At 53.3% G+C, this 16599-nt stretch overlaps 1 protein-coding gene across 2 annotated transcripts in view; it reads left to right on the forward strand.

The window, feature by feature from the left end:
* Positions 1 to 16599, forward strand: part of FGD3 (FYVE, RhoGEF and PH domain containing 3) — a 52829-nt gene that overhangs the window by 25670 nt on the left and 10560 nt on the right. For both annotated transcript variants that reach the window (XM_040963652.1, XM_040963653.1), the window contains exons 4-14: positions 4878 to 4967; positions 5637 to 5773; positions 7236 to 7392; positions 8272 to 8410; positions 8827 to 8885; positions 10488 to 10634; positions 11970 to 12062; positions 13272 to 13351; positions 14123 to 14153; positions 14697 to 14804; positions 15969 to 16031. In XM_040963652.1, coding sequence (XP_040819586.1) covers positions 4878 to 4967; positions 5637 to 5773; positions 7236 to 7392; positions 8272 to 8410; positions 8827 to 8885; positions 10488 to 10634; positions 11970 to 12062; positions 13272 to 13351; positions 14123 to 14153; positions 14697 to 14804; positions 15969 to 16031 — 1104 coding nt within the window. The remainder of the gene's footprint in view (positions 1 to 4877; positions 4968 to 5636; positions 5774 to 7235; positions 7393 to 8271; positions 8411 to 8826; positions 8886 to 10487; positions 10635 to 11969; positions 12063 to 13271; positions 13352 to 14122; positions 14154 to 14696; positions 14805 to 15968; positions 16032 to 16599) is intronic.

Raw genomic sequence — 16599 nt, forward strand, 5'->3', positions numbered from 1 at the left:
GAGGAGCTGCATGCAGCCCCGCTGCCATGTTCACTCCCTCCCCACTGGGTCTCATGTGTGCTGGTTGGGCACTGTGGTCCAGGCTAGCATGGCTCACCTCACCTTGGCATTTGCCAGTGGGTGCTGTAGGCTGGCCAGGCCCAGCCCACCCCCCAGTCCCAGCTCACGCTGGTTGGGGCTACAGCCTAGCCCAACCTAGCCGGCCCCCAGTCCTGGCTAACATGTGAACTGGCTTGTGATGCAGCCTGATCCAGCCTGCCCCATACTCCATTCTGGTGATCAAATTCATCCGCAGGTGATATGAACTGACCCAGCCTGGTACGCCCCTGACTTAAGCCAACTGTATACCTGTGGGTACCATTCCCTGACCTGGTCTGGGCTGCTCCCTATCGTGCTTCTTGCACTCACCTGCAGGGACTGTGTCCTGACAGAGGAGTTCCCTAAGCTCCTCCATCATAATCTCTCCCAGTGCCAGATCTCGCACTCACTGGTAGGTCCATGGGTCAGCCCTACTTAGTCCACCTCCTGTCCTAGCAGGAACAGTAGCATTTCATGACTGGCCTTCAACCATTCCAGTTCTTACTGTTGAGTGTTACAGCCTAGCCTCATCTGGTCCATGCCCAGACACAGCTCTCATATGGTTCAGCAGGTGCCAAGACCTAGTCCAGCCTATCCTATACCTACCCTGGTCCTCCAGAGCACCAGTGGATGCTATATTCTAGCTCAATCTGACACACCCCAGACCCAGTCCACACTTGTGCCAAGGGACACTGCAGCCGAGTCCAGACCAGACAAAAGCCCCCATTCCAGTCCTTGTACTCACCGAGTGGGAACCACAAACCAGCCCGGGTGTCCCCTTACCTCCCCAACCAGGCCTGTTCTCGGCCTCGGATCTCTCATTTTGCCAGTGGTTGCTCTGACTCAGCTTGGCATAGTCCCTCACCTGTGTTGGCCTTTGTCTTTGGATGCCGTAGCCTGGCCTGACCTGACCTGCTTCCAGTCCCAACTCTCACTGGCCGGTACTGGGACCTGGCCCTACTCAGTCTGCTCCCATCCCTGGCTCATGCAAACTGGCAGGTGTGACAGCCTATCCTAGCATGACCTGCATTCCAGCATGGTTTCTGCACTTGGCCAATGAGCTAAGGCTTGCTTGGCCCTACCCAGTCCGCCCCCTTCCAAAACCAATCCACAAACTTGCCAACAGATAGAGCTACCTTGCCTAGCTTGCCCAACCCCCAAGTCTGGACCACATGTTCACCAGTGGGAGTTATGACCCCGTAGGGGAGTTTCCCATGTTCTCCCCAGTCAGCCCACTTCCAGACCCAAATCTCACATGTGCCAGCAGGTGCTATGCCCTTGGCCTTTGTATGAGCTGGTGAATGTTGCAGCTAGGCCCACACCTTGTTTTAGGATGCACATGTGGGTGCTGCAACCTGGACCTGTCCAGCCTATTCTTGGCCAGTACCCATGAGTGTTGGTGGGTTCCATGACCACACCTAGTTCAGCCCTTTCACATCTCAACTCTTAAGTTAACCTGCAGGACTTGTATTTCCACAGGATTGGGCCCACTTATCCCCCCCCCCCCCCAGAATGTATCCCCAGACCTGTTTCTCTCAAGTGCTGGTTAGTGTCATGGCCCTGTCTGATGTGAGTGACCTGTCCCTGTTCTGACACTCAGGCACTGATGTCTAGCCCTAAACAGGCCCCCAGCCCTAGCTTTCTTGTGGGCTGGCATGTGGCAATCAGCAATATTTTGCGCTAACAAGCCCATCTCAGGACTCCCATGTAGGATGGTGAATTAGTCTGACCCACACAGATCTTCCAATCTCTCCCCTCCAAACCACCAGGTCTCAGTCCCCTCACTTACCTGCAAGCACAGTGGCCCTGACATTGGGGGTCCCTCAGGATTCATTGCTCACCTACACATTGGTGGTCTTATCCATGGATGTCCCTAGGCAGTAATTCCTCAACACCAAGCCCCAGAGCTCGTCAGTGGGTGGCCAGCAGGCAAAGCCTGGTGCCAATAGGTGCTCTGGCTGCCCTAGCCAAGATGGCGCTGGCTGCTTTTTAAGCAATTGGAGCAGACTGCACCCGCTGACCATCAGCCAAAAGTGGCTGATGGAGCAGAGGTTCCTGTTTGCATGTCTAGCCCCTATAATGTGTCTTGATATCTTCTTTTAATTTTAAAGATTTATTTTTATTATTATTTTTTTATTGGAAAGGCGGATATACAGAGAGGAGAGACAGAGAGGAAGATCTTCCGTCTGATGATTCACTCCCCAAGTGAGCGCAACAGCCGATGCTATGTCGACCCGAAGCCAGGAGCCTCTTCCGGGTCTCCCACGTGGGTGCAGGGTCCCAAAGCTTTGGGCCATCCTCGACTGCTTTCCCGGGCCACAGGCAGGGAACTGGAAGGGAAGCGGGGCTGCCGGGATAGAACCGGCGCCCATATGGGATCCCGGGCGTGCAAGGCGAGGACCTTAACCACTCACGCAACTGCGCCAGGCCCCTTCTTTTAGTTTTAATTGGAGTTCTTGGAGATTCCATTTCTTTCCTCAGATTGAGAGTTTTTCAGCCATTTCTCCAATAGCCTCTGTCCATTTCTTCTTTTTGAGATTCCCTCATGCACATGTTTATGTATTTTTTATGCATTTTTAAAGATTTATTTATTTTTATTTAGAAAGTCAAATATACAGAGAGGAGGAGAGACAGAGAGGAAGATCTTCCATCTGATGATTCACTCCCCAAGTGAGCCGCAATGGCCGGTGCTACGCTGATCTGAAGCCAGGAGCCAGGAACCTCTTCCGGGTCTCCCACTCAGGTGCAGGTTCCCAAGGCTTTGGGCCGTCCTCGACTGCTTTCCCAGGCCACAGGCAGGGGGCTGGATGGGAAGTGGAGCTGCCGGGATTAGAACTGGCGCCCATATGGGATCCCGGGCGCATTCAAGGCGAGGACTTTAGCCGCTAGGCCATGCTGCCGGACCCTGACTGTATTATTTCAAATGACTTCTCTTCAAATTCTGTTTCTTACTTCTCCCTGTTATTGAATCGCTCTGTGGTTTTCATATCCATTGCAGTTTTTTTTATAGTTGTCTCTTTGTTAGTGTCATCATTTTATCATACATAATTTTCTGATTTTGTCTACTCTTTTAGCTCATCAATCATCTTTTTGTAGGCATTTAGATTTTTTTTTTTTCTCAAGCAGGTTTTAACTGTGTTGCTTTAGGGTCACTTTTGAGGGTTTTGTCTTGTTCCTTTTATTGAATCATGCTTCCCTCTTTGTGTCTTTGTCTTTATAATTTTGTATTGATTTCTTGGATTTGGGCATGCTGGGACAGGGGAGGAGGGAATCACTTGTTTGCATACTGGCTTCAGGCAGGGGAGGAGCTCCAGTTAGCCCACGTGGAGCTGTAGGACCTCAGCCCTGCTTTGTTGCCGTGTCCTCTTGGTTCCTACAGAACAGAGCTGGTATGTGCTGCTACTCTCTATTACCACTGACTCCCAGGTTCTGCTGTCAGTGCCATTAGCACTTTAGGCAGGAGAAAGAGGAAGAAGTCAATTCCTTGGACAGTCAGTCCTCTGACAATAGCTGATGGACGTGTAGTTCACTCTTGTGCTCCTGCCCTGTTGGTGCAGTCCTGTTTTGGGAGGTTTCCTCTCAGGATGCTGTGCTGTGATAAGAAGGTGAGCATGATCTTATGTATACCCCAGAGCTCGTATGTTGAAGCATCATCATCATTGTGACAGTATTAATAGGTGGGACTCGGAGCCAGTACAGCAGCAGGATAGGCGACTCCTCCGCCCACAAGCACTGGCAACCCATATGGACACCAGTTCGAGTCCTGGCTGCTCCATATCCAATCCAGCAGTCTGCGTATGGCCTGGGAAAGCAGTGGAGGATAGCTCACCTCCTTGGGTCCGTGGGACTCAGTTCCAGCTGTTCTGGCCATTTGGGGAGTAACCAGGAAAGATTTCTCATTTTTTTTTTCTATAAATCTGCCTTTCAATTAAAAACAAATAAATCTTAAAAATAAGGTTGGCTTCTTAGGAGATGAAGTTCTCAAGGATGAAATTTAGAGTCCTTAGGAGAGGGAGTGCTCTTTCGCTTTCCACCACGCAAAGACAAGGCTTTCCTGCTCATCTGGCCTTCTGTCCTCTCCATCACACAAGGGCATCGTGCTGTGACTGCCAATTTGGAAACAGACACCAAACTAGCAGATGTCTTGATTTTCTACTTTCCAGAACCATGAGAAGTACATTTATGTTGTTTGTAAATGATTTAGTCTCAGACATCTTACAGCAGCACAAGTGGACCCAGATAGGTGTACCAAACACCGCCAATTTCCTTCACCCGTCACTGGAATCCTTTCTTTGTTTGAAAGTCATGGTGCTTTAACTTCTCACCTGGTTTTGTTTGTTTGTTTGTTTTGTTGTTTTTTGTTGCTTTTCTTCTGGCTTATTCTCTAAATATTCTCAGTGGCCCCCCGGTTGGGGTCAAAATCAGATCCCCTGTGGGGAAGCAATACCCTTTGTCCCAGAGTCTGCAGGAACCAGAGCCAGGTATTAAACCCAGACCTTCCGCTATTACACGTGGATCTCTTAGCCGCCAGGCCAAGCAGCAGTGTTGAAAGCTGCTGTGAAGAAAAAGCACTGGGCGGGTAGCGTCATCTTGGGGAATTGATAAAAACTGTCTGTGGTGCTTTTCCTACCCCTGCCTGTGTACACATGAACACTGAGCATCACGGTTGTCACAGTCCTAGTGGCCCCCTCTAACACTCCCCCGCTTCTGGTCATCCTGGCACACAGCGGGCAACCTTGGTGGGCACCGCCTCCCCCAGGCTCATCTCCTGCAAGTGAAATGCTTCCTTCTCCCTGCAGTGCTCCAACCCCCAGAAGCTGCTCCACATTGCACAGGAGCTCCTGCAAACCGAGGAGACCTACGTGAGACGGCTGCACCTACTGGACCAGGTAATCTGCATGGCTCCAGGGTCGCCTTTAGCCACTCAGAGTTCAGTGCAAAGTTTCAAAGACAGACTCCTCGTCTCTTAGCACCAATTTGGCCTTAAATGGGGGTTATGAAAGACTTCAATACTGATATTCAAGACAGTTACGTCAGGATCAGAGACATATTTTTGGCCTTTGGTGCTTGTGGTCCCGGGGAAGAGGTTTTGTTCTGTCACCTTTGGGACATTTCCTGCCGACCTCTGAGTGTGCTGATGACTTTTAGATGGTTTTCTGCGTAGGTGCGACAGTGAGTGCTGTCTGCTGGGCAGCTCAGTGCTTCTGACACAGGAAATAAAGCATCAGTGGATAGCAGGGTTTGACGGAGTGGACACTGCAACTTGCATGTCACAAGCCTGAGAAGACCATCTGGACCCTCCTTTCCATACGGGGAACCTGAGGGAAAGATGTTACATCCGTTCCTCAGGGCTGGACCCTGCCTAGGCCTCAGTCAGGCTGGCCTTAATAAGACCATGAGATTGTCCTAACCATTTTGATAAAAAATTGTGTTGATAACACAGAGTGGTGGCAGCCTCCTCCCACAAACACTCCCTCCCCCCCGTAGCAGGTGCCCAGGTGTGACAGTGTCCATGCTGTGGTACAGTCATTGGCCATCATAGGCATCTCTTTGCCCAGGTTTTCTGCACTAGACTGATGGAAGCAGGCATCCCCCCGGAGGTCACCACGGGCATCTTCTCCAATATCTCCTCCATCTACCGCTTCCACGGGCAATTCCTGCTGCCTGAGCTGCGGGCCCGGATCTCAGAGGAATGGTGAGTTGCACTCTGGGAGGGCTCTGAGTCTAGAATTTGCATGCTTCAGAGCCAGGCAGAGGACTGGGGGACTGATGGCTTGGGCACCTCCCTTCCCTGCATAATCCTGAATCCATTTCTGACTCACTCCTCCCTGGGTGGTAACATGACCAGTGTCCCTAAGCCTTAGCTTCTGCGGAAGCAGATGACATGGAACAAGGGAGTTCTCATGCCCCACTCGGGGCTCGTCGGGATGTGAATGAGGTCTGACATTGCAAACACCAAGCAGTGAACAAACCGTGCTAGTTGGTTATATCTTCCCCCTGGACACATACTCCACCTCTGACTTTTAAAAGGAGAGATATTTTTTTTTGCCCTTAAAAAATAGGTCTTGTGCCTTGCCCACTGCCCTTACATTTGGTTCCTCTGTTCCTCTGCTGTTCTAGTCCATTCTTTGCAAGGGAGGGTGTGGCCATAGTCACAGTTAACAAATGCCCCAACAGGGGTCTCCAGTCCCGGTTCTCGCCACATGTTCCTGCCACTCTGTGGTGCTAGGAGTTGCTGGGAGTTAGGGCCCCTGCTGTCCCTTGGCTGGCCTACCTGCCCCTCGGTGTCCTCTACGCCTGTTCTCCAAGTTGCAGCCCTGAGACCATAGGGATCACTCAGGGTGGGATCGGGTCACTTTGTCAGCAGAGCAGGTCACACAGTGTCCCCCAGGGTAGTCAGAGCTGGGCACAGACTGCTAACCAACGAAGTGCATGACCCAGTGGGGGAGACAGGCTTTCTCTTTTAGGCCCCTGCTGCTCCCTTCCTGACTGTAGCACAGGAGTCCTGCCACCTGCCCGCCCTCCTTGGTGGGCGACCTGTAACTCAAACCCACATGATCCCTTCCCAGGGGCTGTGCACGGACAGCTTTGTGTCTGAGGCTTCCGTCTTTGTGTTCATGATTAGAATAGATCTCCTGTGAAGAGTTCTGAGGTCAAGGACGGTTACGCATTTTTCTGCCTCTTGAAGTGTGTTTGCAGTCCTGTCTGAAGTAGTGTGAACTTTCATTTTCAGGACTGTTGAGTGCTGCTACCCCAAGGGCTTTGCCAATGTTGAATAGGTCTGTTTCCTGCACGCTTGGCTCACTTAAAAGAGAAGTAAAATAGCATTTTGTGGATCCTCTCTGTTGATGGTGGCCCATTATTTGTGCCACCATGCTACAAGTCATGGCTCCTGGCTTGAGCCCCGAACCTGAGCATCAGGTGCTTCTTAGGCAGCCTCTCCCTTAACTTCCTGGTAATATGTAGTCTGCTACTGTACTTTGTATAAGGGAGGAAATGAAGGCATGGAGAGGCAGTTTAGTTTACCTGCTACCACACAGCCCTGGGAGTTGGGCCGTGGCCTTGGCCCACCCACAGCTCCCCTGTGAAGTTCATGTCCACTGACCTCAGGCCCCAGCACCTGAGCTGTGTGTCTGATGATCTCATTCTCCATGAAGGGACACAAACCCCCGGCTGGGGGACATCCTGCAGAAGCTGGCGCCATTCCTGAAGATGTACGGTGAATACGTGAAGAACTTCGACAGGGCGATGGCCCTGGTGAGCACGTGGACCCAACGCTCACAGCCATTTAAGGACGTCGTGCACAGCATCCAGGTAAGGTGGCCATGGCAACGACTAGGGCCTTCTCAGGTGCAGGGACCAGGGGTATTTTCATAAAACCATAATTTTTATTAATCATTAGAAGCACAGGAAGAAAGAGCTCTTATGTACCGGTTCACTCACTATTGCTTCCCTCTTGGTCTACATCAGCAGAAAGCTGGGATGGGCATCAAGCCTGGGCATTTGGAAAAGGGGTACAGATATCTTAACCACTAAGCCAGGCCATCCTCTCTCTAAAAAATGTTTTAAACTCCGAAACTAAGAAAGGACATTATTGAAATTTTGGATCAGAGAAAATTATGGGAGGAGTCCTTAGGCTCGGCTGATACCAGACCTTGCAGTACTCCCAAGACAAAACAACCTTCCCAGTTTGTGGATGGGGAGATGATCGTGGTACCCAAAAGGGAGCCATCTTCCTGATGCGTGCCCTGTCCCACGCTGCATGTAGGAAGGCCTCCCTGACGGGCTCCCCCGTCCGCTCCTTGTGTACTCACAGTGGCAGGAATCTGCACAAGAATGCCCAGTGGCCTCTAGGCGTAAGGACACACATATGGGTCTGAGTTCTGTAGGGAAAACTGGGCAAAGTGCTGTCGGATTTCCCAGCACATGTGCTCACACAGGTGAACATGAATGGGGAAAAACACTCTCGAGGGAGGAGGAAGTATTGGTCCCAGCCTTGTTTTCTCCAACAAGAATGTGTGCTCATAGAATAGAATGAGCTGTGGGGTTAGGCCTGGCCCTCCTGGTGCTCTGAGCCTCAGCCTCCCCAGCTGTGAAGCATGGTTCTTTATCTCCGGGGGTGGTCAGTTTGAGGCAGGCTGCGCTGGCCATGCATGCCTCATCAGGTGACCCTGCTGTCCCTTGTCCTCACAGAAGCAGGAGGTGTGTGGGAACCTGACATTGCAGCATCACATGCTGGAGCCCGTGCAGAGGGTCCCCCGCTACGCACTGCTGCTCAAGGACTATCTGAAGAGGCTCCCAGCAGATGCCCCGGACAGGAAGGATGCAGAGAGTGAGCACAGTGGCCTCTGGGGCCCGGGGGGAGGGATAGACACCTGCTGGGATCCCTGGGGATGGAGCTGGGGCAAGAGAGAGAAGATGTAGAGATGGGGAGGGAGAAAGGAAGAGAGTCACAGACAGAGAGAGGGGGGACAGAGATCCCAGAGAGATGGAAAGACAAGTCCCCTAACAACCCAGGACGTGGCTCAGTGTCTTTGAGGGAGGTGTGGTCCGTAGGAGAATAACAGGTCCCTTCTGGTGTTGACCCCAGCAGCCCTCTTCCTCTGATCAGGCCTTAGGCCTCAAGCCAAGGGGCAAAACTGAGACACCTCCCACCAGGGCAGCTCACTGGGCCTCTGAGCCGTGCTGAGAGGAAGAGGTTCGAGTCTCTGCAGCCCAGGCTGATTGTGACTGTGTCCTCCCCTGCAGGATCACTGGAGCTCATCTCCACGGCTGCGGACCACTCCAATGCTGCCATCCGCAAAGTGGTGAGTGTGCACCCTGGAGGAACCGGGAAGCCCCGGGAACAAGGGCAGGTGCTCTATGAGCACCTCTGCCGCAGGGCCCAGCCATGAGCACCCTCACTCACCCTGTGCTGGTGTGGCCAGGCCCGTGGCCCTCAGTAAGGGTGCTCTGCATCCCTCAGTTTCCACGCTTTTTTTTGTTATTATTATTTATTTTTATTAGAAAGTCAGATATACAGAGAAAAGGAGAGACAGAGAGGAAGATCTTCTGTCTGATGATTCACTCCGCAAGAGGCCACAATGGCCAGAGCTGAGCCAATCTGAAGCCAGGAGCCAGGAACTTCATCAGGGTCTCCCATGCGGGTGCAGGGTCCCAAGGCTTTGGGCCATCCTCGACTGCTTTCCCAGGCCACAAGCAGGGAGCTGGATGGGTGGGAAGTAGGGCTGCCGGAATTGGAACCGGTGCACCTTGCACGCTGCATGCAAGGTAAAGACTTTAGCCACTAGACTACCACACTAGGCCCTTAGTTTCTGCTTTTGAGCAGTGGGAGCACCAACAGACCCTCTGTCATCCGAACTGGGTTTGAAGGAATCTGCATGCTATGCCCAGAATACCTGGCACAATGATCTCTTGGTGGTGGTGTCATTCACTCATTTGTTCTTGAAGCCAGGTTGGTTTCTTTCATGCACTGGCTCTGTGTGTCTTTGGAGTCCTCCAGTAGGTATAAGGCGCATGCTCAGCCTCTCCATTGCACTACCAGATGCCTCCACTCCCAGCTATTCAGTGTGCCAGCTGCACACCCCACCATCACCAATACACAGCAGTGTTCAACCAGCCTGCCTGTGAACATACCTGGGACCTGCCCTTTCCCCTGGGCTCCCCTCAGGGATGACCAGCCTGCTTCTCTAGTGCTTCCCACCCCCTGTGCTGTCCACGGGGGCCCACCTGCATCTGCCTGCGTCACAGCCAGGTCAGCGTGACCCCAACCTGTGTCCAGGAGGGTGAGCTCAGATCACTCAAGTTCATGGACAGGGCTTGCCGGGGCACAGCAGGTCTGACTCGTTTGGTGTCACTGCTGATGTTAGATCAGTGCCTTCCGCTGCATTTGCCTTCTGGCTCAGAGCATGACCTGTGGACTGCCAACACTGTCCCATCTCACCCGGCATGCTAACTGGTCATGTCACCACCCAACCAGTCGCCATGGCCAAGAGTAGTGACTGACAGGTTGGTGGAGCTGAAGCCACAGCCACTGAGCTGATCTCACCATGCCTTGACTTTCCTGTCTATACATTGAGATTACGATACATACTTCATGGGGTTGGTGTTACAATCAAATGAGTTAAGCATACATCACATGTTGAACAGCACCTGCCTCATAACAACAGAGGTAGTTATTGATGTTGTTGTTCCCTGTGTGGCAAACTGCTCTGCATCCTTCGGTACCCAACTAGAATGTTGCCCTGTGTTTCTGTCTCACTCCAGTATCAGCTGGTTCATGGCACTGTGAGGATTTCAGGACATGGGTCTACGGCAGGGCTCCAGGAGCCACTGGGTTCTCAGTAGCTCCCATCAGCTCTTGCTTGCTGCTATTGTGCTTCAGACTGAGTCCTGTGTGTCTCTTGCAGGAGAAAATGCACAAGCTCTTGGAGGTGTACGAGCAACTGGGTGGAGAGGAAGACATCGTCAACCCAGCCAACGAGCTAATCAAGGAGGGCCACATCCAGAAGCTGTCAGCCAAGAACGGCACAGCCCAGGACCGCCACCTCTTCCTGGTGAGCTGGGTTGCCGGCCCAGCCCGAGTGCCCCTGCTCCTTGCTTTGTCCCATGGTGGCACCTACAGAGCTCGACAGCCTAAGGACATGGTTCTTCATGGTTGTCAGAGACCCCCAGGACCCACTGGGAGAGGTCACATATAGCCTGGTTCCTTCATAACTACACAACAAACCTTGATGGGCAGTACTGCCCACAGTGCTAAAAGTGTCTCATGCTACTCTCTCTCTTAAATCCAACATCCTTGCTCTCCCGCATCTGCTTCTATTGGAACTTGGCCACCTCCAGCTTATAGCAGCCAGGAGAGAGTAGAGAACTGTAGCCACACACATGTTTGGATTTCAACTAGACCAGAACCAAGCTCTGGCCTGGAAGGAGGGAGAAGGAGAGACCTCACATGGGAGTCGGGGGGCTTTTCTGTTTTCCCCTAGAATCTGTTCTTGTTCCTTTTTTTTTTTTTTCTTAAGATTTATTTATTTTTCTTTGGAAAGTCAGATATACAGAGAGGAGAGAAAGAGAGGAAGATCCTCTGCCTGCCAATTCACTCCCCAAACAGCCACAACGGCTAGAGATGAGCCGATCCAAAGCCAGGAGCCCGGAGCCTCCTCCGGGTCTTCCACATGGGTGCAGGGTCCCAAGACCCTGGGCCAACCCTGACCATCCCCCTCCCAGGCCACAAGCAGGGAGCTGGGTGGGAAGCCAGGATTAGAACCGAAGCCCAAATGGGATCCCGGCATGTGCAAGGTGGGGGAGCTTTAGCCGCTAGGCTACTGTACTGGGCCCTGTTCTTTCTTTGAGAGATTTGTTTTGATTGTTGTTCTCAAGGTTTATATCCAGTAGAAGCCACATCTGCTCTAGAGTTCTGAGTTCTGACAGGCGCAGTCACTGCAACCACCGCAGAGTTACAGAATGACTCAGTCGCCACCCTCCCCTCCCCCAGTTCCCTGTCTGGTCCGTTTGTGGCTCAGCCCCTGCAGCCCTGCAGCCCCTGCCTGGCCACTGTTGCTTTCTTCTCTATTTCTGTCATTTTGTCCTTCCCAGAAAGCCACAAGGTAGGTCCAGCACGGACGGCGTACTTAAGGCTTGCCGTGTTGCTGCACACGTCTACAGCTGTCTTCGTGTTCCACAGTTAGGCCACGTTCACAGCAGACAACCTAAAAAGCAGAAACCAGATGAACAGAAAACTCGTATCTAGCAACTCCCCACTCAAATGTGACCATAGTAAACATGGCCATGTGCATCTTCTTAAGATATACTTCCCTTTGTGACTTGAAATAAACCAAAAAGGCCTGCATGTGGCGGGGGCGGGGGCACTCACCTTGTCATCTCCCCTGCAGCTCAACAGCATGGTTCTCTACTGCGTGCCCAGACTGCGACTCATGGGTCAGAAGTTCAGTGTCCGGGAGAAGATGGACATCTCTGGCCTACAGGTGAGCCCCTTCCTCAGAAACCCATCCATGGAAAGGGAACCGCACAGGGATGACGCTGCCCGGGTTCTGGCCGTGACTGAGGTAGTGTCAAAGCATCACCTGGCCCTGGCATCCTCAACTGGGTGGCCAGAATGTCCCTCTCTGCCTGACACACCTGTCAAGTTGCTGCCAGCCTGCTCAAGAATGACCTCAGGGGGCTACAGGAAGCCAGGATGGGGCTGAGCTGTGATGACCTCAGGGCCCCTGTTTGCAGAGAGAGTTGAAGCCAGGAGTTGGGGTGTAGGTCTGCTTGCCCTGCCTGTTCCTAGGACCCGAGGCCTCCCCTCTCCTGCGCCATCTTGGAGTCAGAGGAAGGTTCTAAGACACCATATGGTGGGTCTTGAGTGACCCTTGTCAGTGCTGTTCCCAATAGCATCAGAAAACTTCCTTCTTACCCTGGAAGTTTCTGAATCCAGGTTGAAAATGTTACCATTAAAAGTAATGACTATAGAAAACATACCTCTTCCATGGTTAGAAGAAGCCATCTGTGCGAGTTTCTCTGTAGGAAGTCTTCCTTCAAGTGACCTGATGTGCTAATGCAGAAGTTCTCAGGAGAGGGAAAGTACAGAGTTTCTGGCAAGTTCCAGCATCCAACAGTCAAGCCAGGCCAGGTGTTCTGAAAATGGTACGCCCTGGGACCCTCAGGAGCAATGCCCACCAAATGTGTGTGTCCTTATCCTGATGGACAAGGACAGAATCTCAGAAGGCCCTTGATTCTGCTGTGGCTCCAAGCACACCCATCCCTGGACGCTCAGACACCTGCAGGGCGGCCAAGGCCATCCTGACCTCTCTTGTCAGACTCTCGTTTCTCCTGAGGGAAAGAACTGCTTCAAGGCTATGGTGCCTGCAGGGAAAGGTCTGGGCTAATGGCAGCTGACTGAGGCTGCTCCTGCAGAAAACCCAATAGAGTTGGTGCCAATAGAGTTCCAAGCACAGGCTGAGAGATCCAGGCTCTGTTGGGCTGGTCAGATGGTCTGCTGTCCCCACAAGGAGCAGCTCATGTGGTGGATACAACCGTTACCCTGCACTATGACCCTGAACTTGGAATTGAGGGCCACTCCAACCCCACATCAGCTCCCTGGGAGGCAGAGAACAAGAGGCCAGAGTTAGGGGACTGCTAAAGTGACCAGCTTGTTTTCTTCTGCATTGGGCCTTTATCCTGTCCTGCAGGTGCGAGACACTGTGAAGCCAAATGCAGCCCATACCTTCATCATCGTGGGGAAGAACAGGTCACTAGAGCTGCAGGCTCGGTAGGTGTGGCTGTCCCTGTGCCCACTGACGGGTGAACACCCTTGACCCGAGACTTTAGCAAGCAGCTTCTTTTTCCAAACAGGATGCCCTTGTGACACATTTTTATTCATTTATTAAGTTTAATATTTTACAGTGCCAAGGGAAACCAATTAAAGAAAAAAATGGACTTCTGCCCACTCTTAATTCCCTGGGCCTGGCAGACATTCTAGCAATCTCTTGAGTTTCCTTCCAGAGTTTTCTATGCACAAACATGTGAGCTGCATCTAAAATAGCAAATGCTGTTTGCTTCCTGGACTGCTCTGCATCTTGGCTTTTTGCAGTTAATTCACCAGGAGTCACCCCATATCCATGCACCTTATCCTAAAGCAGCATAACTCCCTCACAAGAAGCAGCCAGCATCATGGCTCTGCTGTGTCTTCCATCGTGGTGTCGCAGCAGCCCTTGACCCCATGACTCCAGTCCTGCCTGCCCATCCGCCATGCCCTTGGGCTTCTGTACATCTGTGCCATCGTGTCCGCCAGATTCCCCCTCTGCCCGAGATCTCACTTCTCTCCAGTGATGGCAGAGCTGTGTGTTGCCTGCAAAGGTGCAGGGAGGCTGTGGTCAGCCTCTGCTACAGGGGGGTCTGCAGCCCACACCTGGCCTCATCTGGCCAGGAGCTACTTCAAGCATTGAGCCAGTGAGCAGTGAGGCGTGTGCCATGGAGGTGAGAGCGCACTTGTAGTCCATGTCCACAACTGGATTGCCAACATGCTGTCTTGTTTTTACAGCACTGAAGAAGAGAAGAAAGAATGGATTCAGGTGAAGCCTCTAAAGCATCCAAATAGCCAAATGACCAAGTCACTGGGCATTGTGGCCACATCATGTTAGAATACACAAGGGATGGCCCCACAACTCCAGCCTCGCCCACCCAGGCACTGTGCCCTGATGTGAGGCAGAGGGCTCCAAGTGTCCTCCAGACACCATGGTCTTTCCTATCCATTAGCCTGTTCAAGGCATTTTATTAATAGACGTGGCGGGGTGGAGACGGAGGCAGGGTGTATATCCCATCCCCGGTTGGGTCTCCTCTGGATAGCTCCTAGGGAGTGTTAAGTCATCAGCCAGGGGCAACTAAGATGGCCAGGGGTCCAGGTGGTGCCCCCAGCCCTGCCCCCTGCCCCCTACCCCCTGCCCCCTGCTCCCTGAAGATGACACAGCGTGCCTTTGCCTTGGCCGGCTGTGCCCCCAGCCCTGCCCCCTGCTCCCTGATGACGACACAGCGTGCCTTTGCCTTGGCCGGCTGTGCCCCCAGCCCTGCCCCCTGCCCCCTGATGATGACACAGCATGCCTTTGCCTTGGGCTCAGGTCATCCAGGCCACCATCACGAAGCACAGGCAGAACAGCGAGACCTTCCGGGCCTTCAGCAGTGCCTGCAGCCTGGACGAGGACCCCAGCCCTGCTCCAGACTTGCCTGTGAGTCAGCAGCCTGCCGCAGGAAGGATGGGAGGGACGCTGGATTGCCCTGTTGGCCAACGAGCAGAGGGCACGCATGCAGATGTGAAGACCGTCACTGTTCCCCACTTTCTGAGCATCCGAGTGGGCACTGCTGGGCACCCAGAGGCTGAACTCAGTGTGAAAGAAGTGCTTTTCTGCTGGCTGTTCTGTTTGCTTTTTGACATCTGATGCCTCCTGCACAAAAGCCCCAGGCATGCAGGGCCCTGATCACATGATCTCCCTGTGGAAGTAGCTCTGCCTGCACACTGTCTAGTCTGGCTGTAGCTGCAGGTGCCTTTCTACAGTTGTATTTTCTCTCCAAATGCCCCTGTATCCCTAAGACATCAACTCAGATCCCCCTGGGGGAGTAGCTGTATCACCTGTGGAGTCTCCCTGGGTCCCCCCGGAGGTGGGATACTCTGCAGGAAGACATGGCTGTGACATGAGGCAGGTTCCTGCCAAGCCAGGGCCACCCTCCCCCCTGGCTCCTGGGCAGCCAGAGAGAGAAGATGGAAGGGTTGTGGGAACGGAACAGATGGCACATTGGTAATAGCAAGGATACCCAGGGGCAGATGCCCAGGAAAGGTGACCCACCCAAGCCTGTGTGAGCCCTGAGCACAACTTGAGGATGAAGGTCTCTTGCCTCCTGCCTCTTTCGCTGTACCCAGCCCAGCCTGGCCCAGCAGAGCCAGGTCCCAGCCCAAGGCTGGCTCTGCCCTCGCTGAGGCCTCACAGGATTCTGCCCACAGCTTTATCTTGCTCACCATCAGCTTGCCTTTCCTGCTCCCTGGACAGATGACTTTTGAAAGAAAACTGTGCATAGTCCGTGGGAGGAAGATTCCCACGGCCTCCCCGAGTAGGGCTGCTGTGGGAATGAAGACAGTGAGCAGGAGTGTGCTTCACTCACGGGGCCTGCTCTGCCAGGAAGCTGCACACTCCTTCCTCACACTGGAAAGCTGGGGCTGCCAGGGCTCCAGGAGGGAGGTCCCCAAGGGCTCTTGTCACTGTGAGGCAGGCTGTGACTTAGAGACTCCGCGTGGAGGGGCGTGCCTGGGACAAATGCAGCAGGTGTCACCTGGCAGCACTCAGGGAGGTCAATGTGGCCAAGGACCTCTTCTTACTGTGCCTCTCCATCCCTTCCAGATGACGAGTGCCAGCTCCGTGGAGCCGACAGCAGCCATCAACAGCAGCAGGAGTGCCGCGGGGGTGAGTGGTCACATCCAATAATCGGCAGGGGCAAGGTAGGGGAGGAGAGGAGAGCAGAGATAGGACAGGTGAGTGCCTGGGAGTCTGAGGGGTGGGAGTGGACAGAGGAGTTTGAGATCAGACCCTGGGGACTCAGGCCTGGCTAGGCTTGCTGCTCATGGGAGCCCATGGCTACAGGTATATCATACCTGGGCCAGGAGTGCACTTGTAAGACTTTCCCTGTCTCCATGCATGGTTCTGCTCTTGCGCGGGTGAAGAGGCACTAGCTCCTGAAGTGGGGCAATAGTACCAAGAAGACAAGTCCAGCCCCAGCCTCCAGCCTCCAGCCCCTGTATCCGCAAGATACAGGCGCCTCCCACCTGCCTCCATCTGTGTTCTCAACATCTCAAACAGCACAGCCTTCCAAAGCAGAACCACATCCCACCTCCCGCCCCCCAGGGACTGGCTCTGAGGCCTTCAGTGAGGCCCATCATCCTTGTGACATGGGAGAGCCAACAGGGGGAGCCACATGGCTGCCAGGCGTGTGAGCATTAGTCCCTGTCAACTCTCAGAGCCAACACTGATGGAG

Source organism: Ochotona curzoniae, unplaced genomic scaffold, assembly GCF_017591425.1.
Source record: "Ochotona curzoniae isolate NIBS_2020 unplaced genomic scaffold, NIBS_Ocur_1.0 scaffold_3208, whole genome shotgun sequence".
NCBI classification, from domain to species: Eukaryota; Metazoa; Chordata; class Mammalia; order Lagomorpha; family Ochotonidae; genus Ochotona; species Ochotona curzoniae.